This window comes from Neovison vison, chromosome 13 (genome assembly GCF_020171115.1).
Source record: "Neovison vison isolate M4711 chromosome 13, ASM_NN_V1, whole genome shotgun sequence".
Taxonomy (NCBI): Eukaryota; Metazoa; Chordata; class Mammalia; order Carnivora; family Mustelidae; genus Neogale; species Neogale vison.
The window spans coordinates 44,713,504-44,732,316 of record NC_058103.1 but is presented as its reverse complement, the minus strand read 5'-3'; the positions used below and the strand labels follow the sequence as shown (position 1 = coordinate 44,732,316).

General features: G+C 41.0%; 1 protein-coding gene across 2 annotated transcripts in view; it reads right to left on the bottom strand.

The window, feature by feature from the left end:
- The window catches only part of GCH1 (GTP cyclohydrolase 1), a 47,109-nt gene extending 30,198 nt beyond the window's left edge, over positions 1-16,911 (bottom strand). For both annotated transcript variants that reach the window (XM_044229939.1, XM_044229940.1), the window contains exon 1: positions 16,428-16,911. In XM_044229939.1, coding sequence (XP_044085874.1) covers positions 16,428-16,767 — 340 coding nt within the window. In that variant the 5' untranslated portion in view covers positions 16,768-16,911. The remainder of the gene's footprint in view (positions 1-16,427) is intronic.
- Positions 16,912-18,813: the final 1,902 nt, after the last annotated feature.

The window sequence follows — 18,813 nt, the reverse complement described above, 5'->3', positions numbered from 1 at the left end:
TATTCAAAAAAATGTAGCCAAGGATACTGAAATAAATGTACTGGCTGACCTCAAAATATTACTAATATGTATGTTTTATTCAGCAAATAAAATACTAGAGAACTATTCCCATCCTCTTAGCTGGGCTTGTCATGAACACAGTGTTTGTTGTTGAGGGACATATTTTCACATATGAAATTATCTTTATTAAACAAAAGTTTTCCCTCATTACAACAGTATGGTTTGTTGTGGTTAATTTATAAGATACTGAAATGAGAAAATGGAAGTGCATACAATTTCTCTACCCAGAACCATTACTTAATTGGCTCTTTGAAAACCACACACATGGTGGTTCAAAAAGTAGAATGGCAAATGAGAAGAAATGAATTTTAAAAGTCCAAAGACCCATGTTCTCATTTGAACTTTGTACAGACTGTGACCTGAGCTACAGACTCCTCACAGGTCAGAGGACAGTTTTAGAGAAGGAATTTAACAGGAATCCCAGGTTCCTCACTTGCACAGCTCTAGGGGTGTTAGAAATCAATGCCAAATTACAACACAATTATTTCCCCACTGACCGGTCACCTTTTGAGATGGGCAAAGGCAATAGCTAGAAGCTTTCTGTACTGAGGTAGGGAAAAGCACCTGTTTTAAACTTCAGATTTTTTTTTTCATGGATAAAACTGAAGGCTGCCAATTCTGCACATTATTAACTCTCAAAGTTATCCTAGCCTCCTAAGTATTCCTAATCTGGTCCAGTTTACTACTCTGAAAATTTATGGTAGACAAAAATGAGAACCTTAAAAGGCTATCCAAGGAAAGAAAGAAGAGTTTATTCAAGGAATCATTTAAAAAAAAGAGGCACAGTTGCCAAATTTAGTTTGTTAATTGGATAATTTTATATATCTTTCACAATCCAGCTGTTAAACTGTAAATGGAATTTACAAAACAGATGGTGGTAACAAGGTCTGGTTCACAGCAGTTCTAAAGAAAGAACACACCAATCTGATAAACTATCCATTTACTTCCGAAGCTTTTAATAGGCTCATCCCTTATCAACCTACATTTACTTATGCCATGAAATATCATACAGACGGATGTTATGGAACCATCTGTAATTTGTCTGACAAATAAATACCAGCATCAATTAAACTGAAACTAACATATAGAATTGTTGAATCACTATATTGTACTCCTGAAACTAATGGAACACTGTTAATTATATTAGAATTTTTGTAAAACAAGGGTCCCAAAATGGAGAGAAAGCCTAAAAGCTAGACTACCAAAGCAGTAGTTAAAAAAAAAAAAAAAAGGCAATTTTTACTGAAAGGAAAAATTACAGGCTAGGAAAAAACATGTGACTATATTGAGCATAAAGATTTGATCCAGGCCTTAAAATGGATGGAAAGAAAGGAGGGTTTTCCAGAGGGTATAAGGAAGAGAGATACTGGGACACCTCAGTGGCTCAGTCATTAAGTGTCTGCCTTCGGCGTAAGTCATGATCCCAAGGTCCTGGGATGGAGCCCCGCATCAGGCTCCCTGATCAGCAAGACGCCTGCTTCTCTCTCCCCCACTCCCCCTGCTTGTGTTCCCTCTCTTGCTGTCTCTCTGTCAAATAAATAAATGAAATCTTAAAAAAAAAAAAAAAAAAAAGGAAGAGAGATACTATAGGAAATAAAATACAGAAAAACAGGAAACAACAAAAAGTAAGGTCTGCCTGAGTGTCTAGAATTGGACAGAAATCAAATAACCTTCTATTTTAGAGAATTTTTCAAATTAAAAATTACATTTTGCTCATGACTTCTTTCAGGTCCTGCTTTACTCTGCATTTGTCAAAAATAATTATCATCCCCATTTTACAGATGAGCAAACTGATGCTCTATTTGGGAACATTATGTGCCTGCTAAAGAAGATCATACCAGTTAGTATAAGAGCTGGATTTTGACCCCATCTTCTGATTTCCACAGGACAACCTGATCACCAGCCACCAGAAATCTGAACCTGGCCTACAAGAACAATGAACTCAAGGGGGAAAGCCCAGAGGCAAGAAATCAGGAGTTGCTGTAGTTCACAGTCAGCCACAAGGTAACAAGCCTAAAGCCAGTGACAGCAAAGGAAACGAAGGGAAGAAATCTGATGTTTTAAAATAGAAGTTGTATTAGTGATAAATACAGGGGCTGAAGGAGAGACGCTATCCATCAGCTCAAGAGAGCAGACAGAAAGTGCAGCCTGATACCCAGAGGCTGTTAGAGCCCAGAGCTGGTGCACACTGTTTGCAAAAGACTGTTTTACCAGCTATTTATTTGGTTTGTATGAGAGAAAATTCAGTAATTTAATGCTACTTTGACCTTTACTTTTTGAAATCAAACTAGAACAGTTTCAGGGGAAAGGAGAATCCCATTAAATCTTCAAACTAATAAAAAGGCTTAAAAAAAAGAAAAAGGAACATCTCTATAGAAGTTTATCCTAGGAAACCGGTAAAGAGTCACTTTTCAAACTAACTACAGACTTTAAATCTTCAAGATCCAAATATATTATGTCTCCTGCTGTGATATGGTATGAAGAAAGCAGCATTCTTGTTAAAAATGTTTTCCCTGAATTTAATCGCGTCTTTAGACCTAACTTCCAGTTCCAGGAATATGAGACGTAGAGAAACAAGTTAAATGAAAACAGGAAGAAAACAATCACAAATCTCAAAGGTGGAAGAGCTCATACGACAACTTACAATCTCTGATAAGTCAGTGTCACAGGGTAGAGGTAGGAAGAAATCTTCTAGATTAAAACCTAACAAATAAAAAAATAAATCAAAATAAAAAATAAACTTTTAAAAAACTAACAATCAAATGCAAATGTATGGATCTTGAGGGGGTCCTAGTTTAAACAAATCATGAGTCAAAGACATTTGGGGCAATTGGGGGCATAGAATTAGGTGTTAACTCTACTATTATGAATGTAGACTAGGTATTAAATGATATGAAGAAATTAATAGTTAATTTTAGTAAAGATAGTACAAGCAGTTAAGAAGAAAAACACTTTCTAGGGTGACATTTCACCTCTAAATAAATGTCTGACTTGTTCTCAGTAAAATAGACCATGTCAATAGGGCAAAACATTAATTTTGAATCTAGGCATTAAGTATGTTAGCTGTCCATATACAATTTTGTCAATTTTCTGTGTGTGAAAACTTTATATTAAAAAAATGAAAAGTAGGGAGGCACCTGGGTGGCTCAGTTGGTTAAGTAGCCGCCTTAGGTTCAGGTCACGATTCCAGAACCCGGGATGGAGCCCTGCATTGGACTCCCTGCTCAGCAGGGAGCCTGCTTCTCTCCTTCCTTCTGCTTGCCACTTTGCTTACTTGTGCTCTCTCTCTCTCTCTTTGTCAAAAAATAAATAAAATCTTTTAAAAAATAAAAAGTGTAAAAGTAAAATAAAATGTCACAGGACACCTGGGTGGCTCAGCTGGTTAAACATCCAACACTTGGTTTCAGTGCAGCTCATGATCTCAGAGCAGTGAGATCGAGCCCCATTTTGGGCTCCATGTTCAACATGGAGTCTGTGTGAGATTCTCTCGCTCTCCCTCCCCCACTGCCCCTCCCTCTGTTCCTACAAGTGTGTGCTCTGTCTCTGAAATAAATAAAATCTTTTTAAAATTTTTTTAAAATAATAATAAAATGTCACAATCCTAACAGAGAACATTGGTTTTCTTACTATTACTGTGCTAACAGGCAATCCAACAATTCCACTTCTAATGGATAGGAAACCTTATTAACAGACTAAACCTCAAGCACTAGTATGACTAGCAATTGTTTATTGTTCCTGAGGAAAAAGTCCTTAAATAAAGGCTTTGTCTCACCCATGGGGCTATAGATTGGAAGACCACAGGCCCTAAAAAGCATATAGATGAAGAACATTTTCAAAAATCTGCGTCACAAGAAAAAAAGAGAGACGTGTTACCATAGAAACTATCTGTGTGGTTGAATGTTTCAAAGGGAAACAGCACCTTTAGTCATGAAAGAAGCCTGAGGTAGAACCTCACGTGTCAGCGGAAGAAAGTCCTCAGACTGAGCAATGAAACAATTCTGACAAACGTGCCTGTAGTTCAGACACCTAGGTGTGACGATTCCACTCCTAGTCCAACTGCCCCTCCTGTAGACCAGATCCAGAAAGCCTTGAAAGGAACTTGTTAGGGCTTAAATTAGTTAGTGGGTATGCTGTGACTAGTCCAGACTAGTTATTCTTCGCATTATACCAGGATGAACTTGTTGACACACTAAAATAGTTTAAGAAACACTAACTATACCTCAGGATTCTATCAGTGAACAAAGTCTAACAGGCTAACTATAAAGCTGAAACACCTCTCTGAGAAAGCACTTCACTTCTAAACAGCCCCACCCTCAAAAAGCTCAATTTATAGCAGTAGTGGAGGAATAGGAAGAAATGGGTATTAAAATGAAAGGAAAAAACAATGTGGGATAAGCATGACTTATCTTGCTTATGCAGAGCAAGGGCTCTAACGGCTGGAGGCTGTAAGCTAATCACTCTGCTGCTGAAAGGCAAATTGTTTCTGGTGGCAATCAGTGGCACTTCCGTGATTGCCTGTGCATTAGGGGAAAACACTTACATTTTGAAGGGGTATCAGTTAGCTCCTTGGCAAAGACCTTACTCTCAGCTGAACTCCAGCACCTAACACCTTCATCTCTGCTCGTGAACAGCTTACCATACAATAGGCATAATTGCATTTTAATCTTTTTTAGTAGAGAATTTCCTTGTTTGGGACATTTGTCAATGGCCTCTGTTGAAATGGGTCCTGAGTCCTACTTAGAAAAATAAATACTCATTGATGTACATAAAACATATCATACCTCACAGAGAAGAGCCGTATGTTCTGGCAAAGCTCTTCACTTGAAACAGTATTTGGACCAACTGGACCTCAAAAAAATTCAATGCAGAACTCAGCAACAGCCAATTTCCTCACCTAAATCTGGTTTCTTGTTCACAGAACTCTAGAGAAGCAATAGCTGTTGATAAATGGGTAGTGAGTGGGTCTCCTCATGGTTAGCAACCAAAATTAAAAAAAAAAAAAGACAGTAAAAACAATTTAGAGGAAGAGAACAGATAATAAGGGCCAAATATTTTGGAAAAATGAGCCTCAGGTAGAATGTCTGCCTTGATCTCCAGCTCCAGTGTGGAATGAGGCAGAGTGATTTTTTCAAGACAGACTGTGCCCTAAATTAAAGGCCCTCATGAGAGGAGCAGTGATGGAACAGAAGGGGGAAAGAATGCAGTCGAGAGAATGGAACACAACAAAACCTCACAGCCATGGTGAGGAAACACAAGAAAAAAATCAAGCAAGTATTTTCAGAAGCATGAGACCTGTTCAATTTTAGTAAAATCACAGTGGCACTAACAGCTAGGAAGTAAGTTGGGAAGTTAAGAAGTCACTGGACTTCTGGTGAGAGAGGACAAAGAGTCAGAGCAAGAGAAGATAAGACAGAGTCTAGAGAGACTCAGAAAGTACAAGAGTCAGGACTTGGAGCACAAGTAAGCAAGGAGGTTAACCAGAAGAATCACAGATAAAACCAACAACGAGACTGTCAAGACTAGACCAATTAAACCAAATAGGCCAACTAGCAACATGCATTCAGGTAAAGTTCAGAGAAGGGCTGACTGGCCAGAATGGATTTTTAAAAGAGAAAGGAGCCCACTGATGCCTTCCATCCTGACCTTTAAAAAGTGGACAATAAATTGCTTTAAAAGTTTCATTTAGTTTTAACTCTATGGTACCAACAACTATGAATATTAGTATATTTTTTTTAATCCAGAACACTTAGATGGTAGCCTTCTCTAAACCACCATGGACAATTTCTGTCTAAACAACAAAAGGGGTGTCTGGGTGGCTCAGTCAGGTTAGCTCCTGCCTTCAGCTCAGGTCATGGTCTGATGTGGGCTCCCTGCTCACTGGGGAGTTTGCTTCTCCCTCTCCCTCTGCTCCTCCCCCCCCCCCACCCTGTGCTCTCTCGCTCTTGCTTACTCTCTAATAGATAAATAAAAATCTTTAAAAATAAATAAATAAACAACAGCAGCAGCAACAACAACAAAAACACTTGGGGTACCTGGCTAGCTCAGTTGGTGGAGCATACATCTCTCGATCTCAAGGCTGAGAGTTCAAGCCCTGAGTTGGGTGTAGAGAGGACTTAAAAAACAAAAAATTTAAAAAATTTTTTTAAATCCTCAAAATGAATTTCCTTCTACTTTCAGCTCAAAAGTTACCACCTCCACAGTAATCTGCGGTTTCAAGTCTCTCCACCAGAAGCATCTGCCTCCCTTCTGACCACACAAAACTCCATATGCTTCTCTCCTCAGGAACTTACTGTTTGGTCCCTGCTATAGACCCTGCTTTCTCTTTGCTAGGATTCAGGAAGAAAAACAGAATTCCTACTTATTATGATCCTCACATACTAAGTAGGTCTTCATATGAAAACACAGGCACTTAAAACCTGAGGGGCCATGATGTCAATTAGAACATGAATGCTGCTGGGGCACCTGGGTGGCTCAGTGGGTTAAGCCTCTGCCTTCGGCTCGGGTCATGATCTCAGGGTCCTGGAATCAAGCCCCTCATCGGGCTCTCTGCTCAGCAGGAAGCCTGCTTCCCCACCTCTCTCTCTGCCTGCCTCTCTGCCTACTTGTGATCTCACTTTCTCTCTGTCAAATAAATAAATAAAATATTAAAAAAAAAAAAAAGTGAATGCTGTAGTCACAAACTACCTAGATGAGCCCAGGCAGAGCAGGTATTTCCATACCACCCTTTACAAAAGGGGAAAAATGACAATTAAACTTTAGAAACATGCCAGTAATTACATGCATAGTTAAAAGAGAAGGTCACATTCAAACTCAGTCTCTTTCTACATGCAATAAAGATCACAAAGAAGGGTGCCTGGGTGGCTCAGTCCCGTAAGCATCTCCCTCAGCTCAGGTCATGATCCTGGAGTCCCAGAATCAAGTCCTGCATCCAGTTTCCCATTCAGTGGGAAAATCTTTAAAAAAAAAATCACAATGAAGATCAAGCTCACAAATATATATATATAATATATAATATATAATATATATATATATACGTATACATATATATAATATATATACATACACGTGTATATGTGTATATATGTATGTATATATACGTGTATGTATACGTGTATATATACGTGTATGTATACGTGTATATATACATGTATGTATATATATATTATATATATGTGAGCTTGATCTTTATTGTGATTTTTTTGTATATATGTATATATATATATATACATATATATACACACACACTATTTTTCTATAATTTCAGGGTAAACGTTTTTCAGTTTTCAGATTTTTCTGGTTAGTTAGCCCTTAGGAAAAGTTGTATTTATTTTACTCCTAGATTTGAAACAACTTTGCCAAAATATTTTCACCTATTTGAAAATACATGCACATACCTCAAAAATCAAAAACTGGAAATAGTGAGAAGTATTGCTTCTAACTTATGTGCTATCGGCCCAGTTCATATTCTGATTAACATGGAATACCAATATAAGCAACATTTTATTGTCCCCCATATCCCATTTTTCCTACAAAATATAACTCCTCTGAGTTAGCCATTCTAAAAGCCTAGACATTGAGGTTACTTCGACATTCAAGGCTATAGTGGCTAACTTTGAGCATACATATTTAATGTGTCCAAGTATCTATCTAAGATAAATTCCTAGAGGCTGGATTTTCAAGTAGCGTATATAACTCTGTATATGATAGATGTTGCCAAATTATCCTCCATAAGGAGAGCACCCTTTCAACAGTAATAGTTTTTGCCCTAGCAATTTGATAACATAATGCAGTATCAAATTTGTGGACTTTTGTCAATCTAACAAGGAAGAAATGTCTGTGTGCATTTCTCTTACTGAAAGTGAGGTCAAGCATCTTTCCAAGTGTTTAAGTCATTTGTATTTCCTGCCCCATGTACTGTCTGCTTACAGGTCTCCTCAATTTTTCAGTTCTGTTTTTGACCTTTCACATTAATTTCTAGCCTCTCTTTTTATATTAGTTTGATTACCCTGTTGTCTCAAGGGGAATTGTAAATATTTCTTCACATTTGTCATTTGAATTCATTCATGTTGGTATTTCACATGTGATAATTCATAGTTTTTATGTAGTTAAATTATTTTCTTTATTGCTTCTAGATTAAGTCATAGTAAGCAGAGCTCTACTTTAGAATTAAAGAAATTAATAGTCATAATTTTAAGCTTTATTTTAAATACTTTTAAACTTACTAAATAGTTGCAAAGATAGTCTAAGACATTCTTCTATATCTTCTTTATAGAAATTCAGTCAATAAATTCAAAAGGAATTAAAGGACCAAACATCATTATTTTGAAAATTATGATTACTGGGTCTAGACAATCACCAATGGCTATTAAAAGTTGTAGGTGAAAGACTGGTGAGGCACTTTATAAAGGATGAATAAGGCTGAGAACACCTGACACTGATCAATTTTAATGTCACAAAAAGACAACTAGATATTTAGTTGCCTCCTGACGGAAGCATATGCCACCATTTATAAATTATTCTTTACTAAATTTAAGAGTTATTTTTGAGTGGGAGCAGGGAGGCATACCTCTAAATCCACTAATATTTAAGGAACGTGTTAAACTAAATTATGAGAAAATAATGAGCAAAACCTAGAATGTGGAAAATTCTACAGGACAAATGACCCTGTTTCTTCAACAAATTATAGGGGATTAAAAAGGAATAACAAATTATAACAAATTAAAAGAAACTTACGGACATTAATCAAATACAATGTGTGAATCTTGTTTGAATCTTTATCCAAAGAAACCAATTTGTAGGAGTGCCTGGGTGGCTCAGTGGGTTAAAGCCTCTGCCTTTGGCTCAGATCCTGATCCCAGGAACCTGGGATCGAGCCCCACATCGGGCTCTCTGCTCATCGGGGAGCCTGCTTCCCTCTCTCTCTCTCTGCCTGCCTCTCTGCCTACCTGTGATCTCTCTCTGTCAAATAAACAAATAAAATCTTAAAAAAAAAAAAAGGAACCAATTTGTAAAGAGACACCTGTGGAAAAATCAGAGAAATGTAAACACTGGATAGATATTTGGAAATAAGGAATAACTGTTAATTTCAAGCATAATATTTTTAGGTCCTCTTACTTTAGATATAGTGAAGTATTTATCAATGAAATGACATATTTGGGATTTGTTTTAAAACAATTCAGTGAGGGAATGTGAGGCAGAAAGGTTGAAATAAGATAGACCTATGTTTACGCTAACAGTTGAGGCTAGAAGGCACACAGCAGCTCATTATACTACACTGTGTACATTTGAACATTTCTATGACAGCTTAAAAACTGACTGTAATCTTGACAGATTTTCTAGACATCCTTCCCCATAATTTTTATGTGCCAGGGAGCAGACCAGTCACTTCAGTGACACCTTGAAATAATATGTTGACTGACTCTAGGAGCTATCTCAAACAGGTGAGTTTCTGCAGTGCAGACTGTCTGACTCTACACACTTGTCTAAAGGATGACCTCTGGTCTAAAAGTATTCAGGAGGCCCATTTGGAATAACCTGTGGCTTTTTTTCATAAAGACAAGTCCTCTGAATTTTTCTTCAGTGTATAAAACAAGTAGTATTTATTGAGCACCTACGCAGAGAGGATTGTGGTGAAAAAAAGAGTTAAGAAAGGGTTTTTGTCTTTATGAAATTAATTCAAACACATGCTTGGAAGTTTGCTAGGGATGCAACAAGGAGTACAAACAGTTCCTCTTCTCTAAAAGGGACTGAAAAACTGCTAATGAGACTTACAATCAGACAAAATTCCAGTGAGTAAATGTCTTCTCAGCCTTGAGTATAACACATTTACCTCAGTTCAGACAATCTTTGATTAACCGAATCCAAATTATCCCCAGATCTAACTGCCATAGATTCAAAAGAGAATGTAGAACCACAGGGAATATATTCATTTATATAAACTGGAATTAGGAATAGTTCATATGATCCAGGATTCATAATCAAGCATTCGTCAAAGATTAGATAGTTGCCCTCTCCTGGCAAATTTTAGTACTGCAGTCTGACTCAACCTAATATGGGACTCAAAGAACAGGAGTATATTACAAATGAGCCAGTGGGTGAAACCCAGCTATGGAAGAGTTTCAAGAGCTGAACAAAGAAAACAGCTGAGAAAATACAAAAAGGGAGAGGAGGAGGAGGGAATTTAAATAAATCAGCACAGTATTATGATTAAACAGAATGCCAGAGAATATGACTCTCATTTTCTATCATCCTCCCTGCACTGCTGTTGTCAAGATATGATCTTGGGCAGATCCTCTCTGTGCCTCAGTTTTCTTATCTGTAAAATGGGAATACATCACCTACCCTCTAGGGCTACTGTGAGGGCAACCGAGACGATATATGTAAAGAACTCAGCACCCAGTAAGTCATCAGTGGTGTCTGTTTTTACTCACATGTCAGCTCAGGCATCCACGCTCCTATCTCCCAGCACAGATAAATTCCTTTGTTAAGTGCTCTCACTGAGCTCTGCCCATTTTATCCTTAACATTTCTCAATCTGTAATCCCACACTCACTCATGTGATTTTGATGAATATCGGTCTTTGTCCAAGAGTCTGTAAATTCCGTAACAGCAGAAACCATATCTGGCTTTACTCATCCTGTGGTCCAAGCATTCGGTGCAGGGCCTGGCACTCAATAAATTTGTTACATGAAACTGTAAAGTTGCTAGTCTTATGAAGAATAGTATTTAGCCCTGGTATAGGTATAAGGTGAATCGTATTCCCTCCCCAAAAAGATAAGTCGGAGCCCAAAACCCCAGTACCTCAGAATGTGACTTATTTGGAAATTGAGTAATGGCAGATGTAATTAACTAAAGTAAGAAGGGACATAGTGGAGTACAATAGACTAGTCCTATGTGACTGGTGTCTTTGAAAGAGGAAAATTTGAACACCAATAGAGACAGAGATTGGAATAATGCAGGCAAATGAACACTGAGGTTTGATACCTACCACCAGATGTTGGGAAGAGCAAAAAAAGGTCTCTGCGCTACAATTGTCAGAGGGAGTATGGTTCCACCCACACCTTGCTTTTGGACTTCCAGCCTCTAGAACTGCGGGACAATAAAATACCTGTTGTTTAAACAGCCCAGTCTGTGGTACTTTACACCAACCCAATGAAACTAAAACAGGCACCAAACTGATGGCTTTGTTTGTTATTCCAAAGTTACCTGTAGTGAGCTTTTTTTCTCCCAGGCCAGAAAAATTGTTAATAGATAATATATTTTTAAAAGAAAACCTTACGGGGCACCTGGGTGGTTCAGTCAGTAAAGTGTCTGACTCTTGGTTTCTGCTCAGGTCATGATCTCAAGGGTCATGAGATCAAGCCCCAAGATGGGCTATGTGCTCAGTGTGGAGTCTGCTTCAGATGCTCTCCCTCTGCACCACCCCACTCCCACTCTCTCTTTCTCTACCAAATAAATAAATAGATCTTTTAAAAATAATTTAAAAAATAAAAAGAAACCATTAGGACAAGCTGTTTTCCTCCATTCTCAATGGCTTAACAGCTTTAATCAACTTTGATTGTTCCTAAATTCTAGGCATGTACTTCAACAACTTCATTATTTTTTCTTCTTTACTCATAGTACACTTTCTAGCAGTAAAAAGAACTAAGTCCTATAAATTATTCAGTAGCAAAATGATTTAAAATAAAAATTACTAGTGAATCAATATTTAGATGCACCATACACATCCAAAAATAGCACCTCTCCATGATGAGATTAACATTTCTTGAATATATTTAAAAACTTGGGACATAAACTCACATTTCATCTGCAATATGGGAGGGATAGCAAATAATTTGATTCTCGTCCCCATTCATACCTTATAAATTGTTACAATTTTTAGTTCATCATTGGTCTGATTTGGTAAATCACAAGGATTTGTGATTCAAAAAGAAAAAAAACCTTTCCTGAATACTAGCACATTTCAGCATGAAGTAACTAAGACTCAGTTTTGCATAAACAAAGTCTCTAATTGCTTTGTATTATCTTTCTTTCTTTCTTTTTGAGAATAAGAGAGTGCCTGCATGCGGTGGGGGTTGGGAGGGCACGGAGAGAGAGGATCTTAAGCAGGCTCCACATCCAGTGCAGAGCTCCACACAGGTGATCTCATAACCCTGAGATCATGACTTGAGCCAAAATTAAGAGTCAGAGCCTTGACCAACAGAACCACCAAGGTGCCCTGCCTTGTGTTATCTTTAAAGGATAGATACCATCTTGCAGTGAAAATTACTGAGGCAGGGCTCCGCAACCCTGGTGGGAAGACAGTCAAGAAGTCCATCACCTGTGGTACCCTCTCCTCATGCTGCATTACACACATGCTCAAGTTCTTCCTAAAAACTGATTTATGAAAACTGTTTTGGCATCCTGGATAAGACAAGCTAAAACCTACATTAATTAGAAATACGACACAAGAGTTGCGTGTTCCCATAAATGCATAAAGAGGACAATTGATGAAAAAAGGTAGATGCCCTTAACATTTGGTAGATAATGTTCATTAAAAGGTTATTCCCAACTAAACCCAGGAGGGAACAGGGAATGGGAAATGTCAGACACAGGGACAAGAAGACCAAGAACCTCAAAGAACAGTAGACCCTCCAATTTATTTAAAGTTCTGAATAAGATATTGGAAATACAGGGAAGATTCCTTATTAGAAGGGGGACCTCATTGGAGGGCCTGGGTGGCTCAGTCAGTTAAGTAACCAACTCTTGATTTCGGCACAGGTCATGAGCTCAGGGTCCTGAGATCAAGCCATGTTGTGTCAGGCTCTGCGCTCAGAGGGGAGTCTGCTTCTCTCCTTCTCCCTCTGCCTCTCTCCACCCCCCTCTCTAAAATAAATAAACAAATCTTAAGGAAAAAAAAAGAGACCTCATCAAGGTAAAATTAGAATATATAAGAGAACTATGATGTGTTAAATGGAAATAGGACAGCAACAGAGAAAGATGAGCTGGTCCAAGAATCAGGATGTAGTGGCAGATTCAAAGGAGAGCCAGTTCCTGGGAGAGGGCGCAGTGTCTCTTTCAGCATTTCCTCCTAACCCAGTGGTGAACGGTGACCAGAAGACTTGCGCAACCCTGACATACCCATCACTGGTGATCATAGATGTACCCACGGTAAGGTACACATTAGAAAGTAGATGAAAGGTACACGAAGCAAGGGTCATGCAGAGAAGCAAGGGCAGTACAGGGAGAAATGACAAATTCCCCAGAATGCCAGAAGTTAGCATCAATCTACTAAGGAGGGAAGTAACAAAAATATTATTTGAGGAATGTAAGGCACCAATTTTTTTTTCTATTTTACAACACTGAAGTCAACACCATTAACCATAAGAGATACGAAAGATACAGAGTATCTTGTTTACAATTAAAGAAAAGTGAGAGTTTTAAAGCAGTTTGTTTCTTCCCAAAACAATTTATAGAGGTCACTAATTTATGCTCTCTAAAGAAATAAAAATTAGGGATTGTTCAGGATTGTTTTATTACTCTCTGCCATATTGTCTACAGATTTAAAATACCCTTCCTTCTCTCTCCCACCCAGGCTGGGCTAGGGTCTAGACCACCACCATTTGAGGTTTATTCCTTTAAATTCGGCACTGTCCTTGTTGTCCTCTCCTCTCTGTCTTCTAACTATGTGCCTCTAAGAAATGTATTAAGCCCTTAAGTGCGAGCCCTTAGGTAGAGGCTTTCAAACTTTTTACCACAATCCACAGTTAATTATATTTACATCTGGAGCCAATACACACACACACACACACAAAAAAACAAAAAAAACAAAAAGAAAAACCTACAAAACCCACACAGAAGCTCCTCACAACTTGTAACTTTACTACATGTGATAAACTGAACTTTTTAATTCTACTCCACCTTTTTTTTTTTTTTTTAATACTGCTAACCCAGCTGTTAGGTCATAGCTCACAGTTTGAAATATTTAGAGATAAGGTACACTGACACATCAAAATAACAACATGAGAAAGTAGGTAAGAGTTCCACATTCAGGCTGTCTGAACTCAAATACCAGCCCTACCACTTGCAGCTCTTAACCTCTCTGCCTCAGTTTCCTTGTCATGGGGTAAAAGAACAGTGTTTACCTCAAAACTAAGGATTATCCAAGACTTACCGCATAAAGCAGTTAAAACATAAAAAAGTATTCAGTTTACGGCTAGTATAATTCTTAAATGGCCTGTGGACTCTTTTTATTGTGGTAAACTATACATAAAGTTTATCATTTAAAAAAATTCATTTTAGGGGCGCCTACGTGGCTCTGTGGGTTGAGCCTCTGCCTTCGGCTCAGGTCATGATCTCAGGGTCCTGCAATCGAGCCCCACATTAGGCTCTCTGTGCAGCGGGGAGCCCGCTTCCCCCACTCTCTCTTTGTCTGCCTCTCTGCCTACTTGTGGTCTTTCTCTCTCTGTCAAATAAATAGGAAAAAAAATTCATTTTAGCCATTTTGAAGTATACAATCCAGTGGCATTTAATATACTCACAATGTTGTGCAAACACCATATCACCACTCTCTAGTTCAGAACTTTCCATCACCCCAAAAAGAAACCCATTAAGCAACCACTCCCCATTCTATCCTCCTCCCCAGGCCCTGGAAACCCCTAATCTGCTTTCTGTATCTAGGTCCACGCACTTTTGAAGTAATAAGTTAACAGGTGTAAAACCATTTTCTAAGGTAGATTGAAGTGTTCTTTGGATTCATTAGCCCTATAGCTCATAAGACAAACTTATGCTCACCATTTGTTTAAATAAACCTTGTGAATCACTTTAGGTAATTTTGTGACCTGTCCAGGAGTCAGAAATACCTCTCTCCTGTGAATTTGGCCAAGATTCCCAAAGTCTGACCCATGTTATGAAGGGGACTGCATTCAGTGTCCACAAGAGGCAGAATGAGTAAGTCCCTAAAAGGGGTTTTTCATTATTACATTGTGGAATGTTACAAACTGATAGAATATTCACCAAATGAAGACTGCTTATTCTTCAGTCTTTGCAGTTTGAAATTTGGCTTTTCAGTCTCTGAACTGTTACCATCAAGAGGTAAAAAAGAGAACTTGGACACAGAACTAGGACTTTCTTGGCTTTAGTGTGTAGTATTATTTCCTTTTGGAACCCCACCCCTCTCACACTGATTTCCCACCCTTCCTCTGGGGTGTGGAAGACCAAGCAAAAATAACTTAGCTCTTCCCAGGATCTATAAGGGGAGTCGCCCCACAGGCCATCAAGAAAATAACAGGGGCAGGGAAGTTACCTTGCAAAGCAACACTGTTCTTTGAGACACGATGAAGGTAGAGGCTTCTTAGGCCAAATAACTAAATGTCACCAAGAGGCACCAAAGATTTAAGCTGGAAAACATCCTTGGTCCCAGTTGCAGAAATCAGAAGCTTTCATTCTCTTTTTTTTTTGTAAAGAACAGCACCATTCGCCCAGCAAATAGGCAGCTAAGTCCTCATTTTCCATTCTCCCTCCCCCATCCCCTACAGCTTTCCAACCTTCTGGGTGAAAGTCTGATCCGCCTCAGGCACAAATAACATTGGGCAAACCCAGCTTAGAGGTACTCCGATTCGGGGTCTCAGAGCCCTGCGAAACGTCCCGACTCCCAGGGAGTCACTTTATTGCTTTTGAGCTCTTAGAATGGGGACGGGGGCTTCAAACAGCAAAACGTCACGCCTCAAACTCTGGGCAAGTCCATGCCCTGAGCTGGGCCAAATCCTGGGAAAGTCCTGAGATGAGAGTTAACTTACAGTGGACCAAAGAGAATTAGAACTCTCCCCAAAACCCCGGTGCCCTAGCAAATCAGTTGAGCGTGCGGGTCTCTGAGTTTGCCACAAAGAATCAACCCGCGCTCCAAGCAGACCAAGCCAAAGCTTCACACCAGACCTATCAAAAAATTAGACCTCGAGAAGAGGGACGACCTAGGAAGAGCTCCCTTCCACGAGCGCCAGGCGATCCTAATCCTGGCAGGTCTGGGTTCGGCATGTGCTTCAGGCATCCGGCCCTGGGCGCTCGGGCGACAGGGGCTCCAGCCTCCCACCTGGCAGGTAGCTCAGTGACCGCGGTCCCCGCAACCCGAGGCTCAAGGAGAGGGCTGCGCGAGGGACCGGGAGGACCCGGAAAGGACCGCTGAGCCGGACGCCGCGCACAGGGCCCTCGCCTGGGCGGGACAGCGGGGCCAGGGCCGAAGGTGGGGTTTGGAGGTGACAGCACTCTTATCTTCTGCCAAGAGTGAGGCAACTCCGGAAACTTCCCCGAGCCGACGTGCGCCTCCCGCGGCCACCTACTCCGTGCCCACAAGCCGGAGCAGCCCGCGCCCACGAAGCCGGCGGGCGCACTGACCTGAGATGGTCTCCTGGTAGCCCTTGGTGAAGAACTGCATGGCTGTGGCCGCCCTCCAGGGCGTCTTGAGCAGTCCCTGCCGCTGGGGGTCCTCGCCCAGCGAGCGCAGGATAGACGAGTAGGCGGCCGCCAGGTTGGGGAGGTTCAGCTCATTATCCTCCTCGCTGCGCGGCCGTTCGCCCTTCCAGCCGTCCGCCGGCTGGACGCTCTTGGTCTCCGGCCGCGGCGGCTTCTCGGGCGGCCCGCTCTGCCCGGATCGCGGCGGCTCCCCCTCGGGGAACCCATTACTGCACCTGGCGCCCCGCGGCTTCGCCGGCGCCCGCACCGGACCCTTCTCCATGGACCCGCCCGCTGCCGCTCCGGAGGGACTCTGGGACGCTTCGGGGACTGACACTCAAGCGCGCCGGCGGCCGCAAGCAATAGGCTGTGGCCAGGATCACCTGAGGAAAGTAGGTGACCGGCCAGGGACACGCTCCTCCGCCAGGGACAGTGGCAGGCTGGAGAGCGCGGCAGTGCCTCCTTTTTATCTGCGGGCTGCTCGGCCGGCGCCGCGGGGCGTTCCCATTGGCCGGAGCCTCCGCGCGTCAGGCGCTCGCCCCACCCCCTCGCCTGTCCGCGGCAGGGCTCCTCACAGGGGCGGCCCGGAGGGAGGGGCGCTCGGGGGGGTGGGGGGATGGACCTCGCGAGCTGCGGAAAGGCCCCCGCCGGGTGCGGTGAAGCGGCCTCGCGGGGGACCCCTCTGGCGCCAGCCGGGAGGAAGGGGTGGACCACTCCGGCTGCTGCAGTGTGAACCAAATCCGAAAGGAGGCGGGCGTCGGGTGCTGGAACCTTGGCGAGGGGGGCATGCTCTGCGCGCACCGCCAGCCCTCTCCTGGGCGAGGAAAACGCTGCTTCAGAAGTGCACTGGTCCCCTCGCTCTGCAAAAGAGGACCAAACAGGTGGCTTCAAGGGGAAAACATTGTGGGTAAGGAAACCAACTCTTGTGCTTTTGGGGCAAGAGAATAAAATGACACGAAACTCCTGCGTTGGTTAGTTAAAAATTGTCCCACGCACCTGCCACCTACGAGAACCCTATCTCTGCTCCGAGGGAGAGTGTTACACCAAGTTGGTCCTCGCGTGAGTCTCTGTACCTAGGACGATGGTGTTTGTGAGGGTCTGGAGAAAAATTAATTTACAAGAGAAGAAAGTTAGGACTTTGATTAGAAATTCATTTGTGCTCTGGGGTAATTTGGTACTGATCGTTTTAGAGTGACGTGCTAAGCTCGCTCCTTTCCCCTAGTGTTGGTACAAATTGTGAAACGTTATTGATCAGCTGGATTCGTAATCAGGGACATCTGCTTTGACTGTTCTCCTTAAAATTAAAAAGGGGCTTTTTTTTTTTTAAATTGGCTGTTTTCCTCACTTGAAGAATTATTTCATAATGCCAAAGGTAAGTTTTAAAACACGAATCAAATTAATAACGTATGATTTGCTGCAGAGGGTTTCTAATGCTGACTTTCTGACATATATACAGATATTAAAAAGCTTCAGATCATACAAACCAGGAGAGAAGCCCCTGAAATCGTTCCATACGAATATAGTCATTGTAATTACTAATTAGTATCTATTGTACCTATTAGTATCTATTGAATATCTGCTCCAGACATAGCCCTGTTCTAAGTATCAAGGAAAGAAATACAGAAATTCCTCGGACACCTTGGCATCTTTACTCTAAAATACAAGTGTTCCGGGATCCTGGGTGGCTCAGTTGGTTAAAGCCTCTGCCTTCAGCTCAGGTCATGATCCCAAGGTCCTGGGATCCAGGCCCACATCAGGTTGCCTGCTAAGCAGGGAGCCTACTTCCCCCTCTCTCTCTGCCTGCCTCTCTGTCTACTTTTGATCTCTGTCTGTCAAATAAATAAATAAATAAATAATCTTTTAAAAATAAATAAATAAAATAGAAGTGTTCTTGCCAATGTGGCTTTTAAAGATAGTTACTGAATTTCTATATGCATTAAATACCAAACTACATAAATCAAGAAATATGACCATCCTTTGGGCTCTTTGTTAGTCTGCTAACATTTTTGTGAGTTCTCCCCCCCCTCAGCAAGATCCTGCAACATTTTTTCCCTATAACTGCACTGTCCACTGTCCACTGGTATTTTCTGGTCAGAGTTATCCACTGGGTCTCAAACTGTTTCAGCATAGTTGGAGACAACATTACAGAATGGCCTTGTTTTAGCAAATGAAAACAAAGACACCAAGTGAGGTACTTTTAAAAGCGGAAGGATTCCGTAGAGACATTTTCAATAAGATTTTTTAGGGCAATCTTGTGCCTACCTTTAAAAGCATTTGTAAACATTAACTACTGTTCTCTAAAGACAATTTCTAATTAAATTTTTACCCT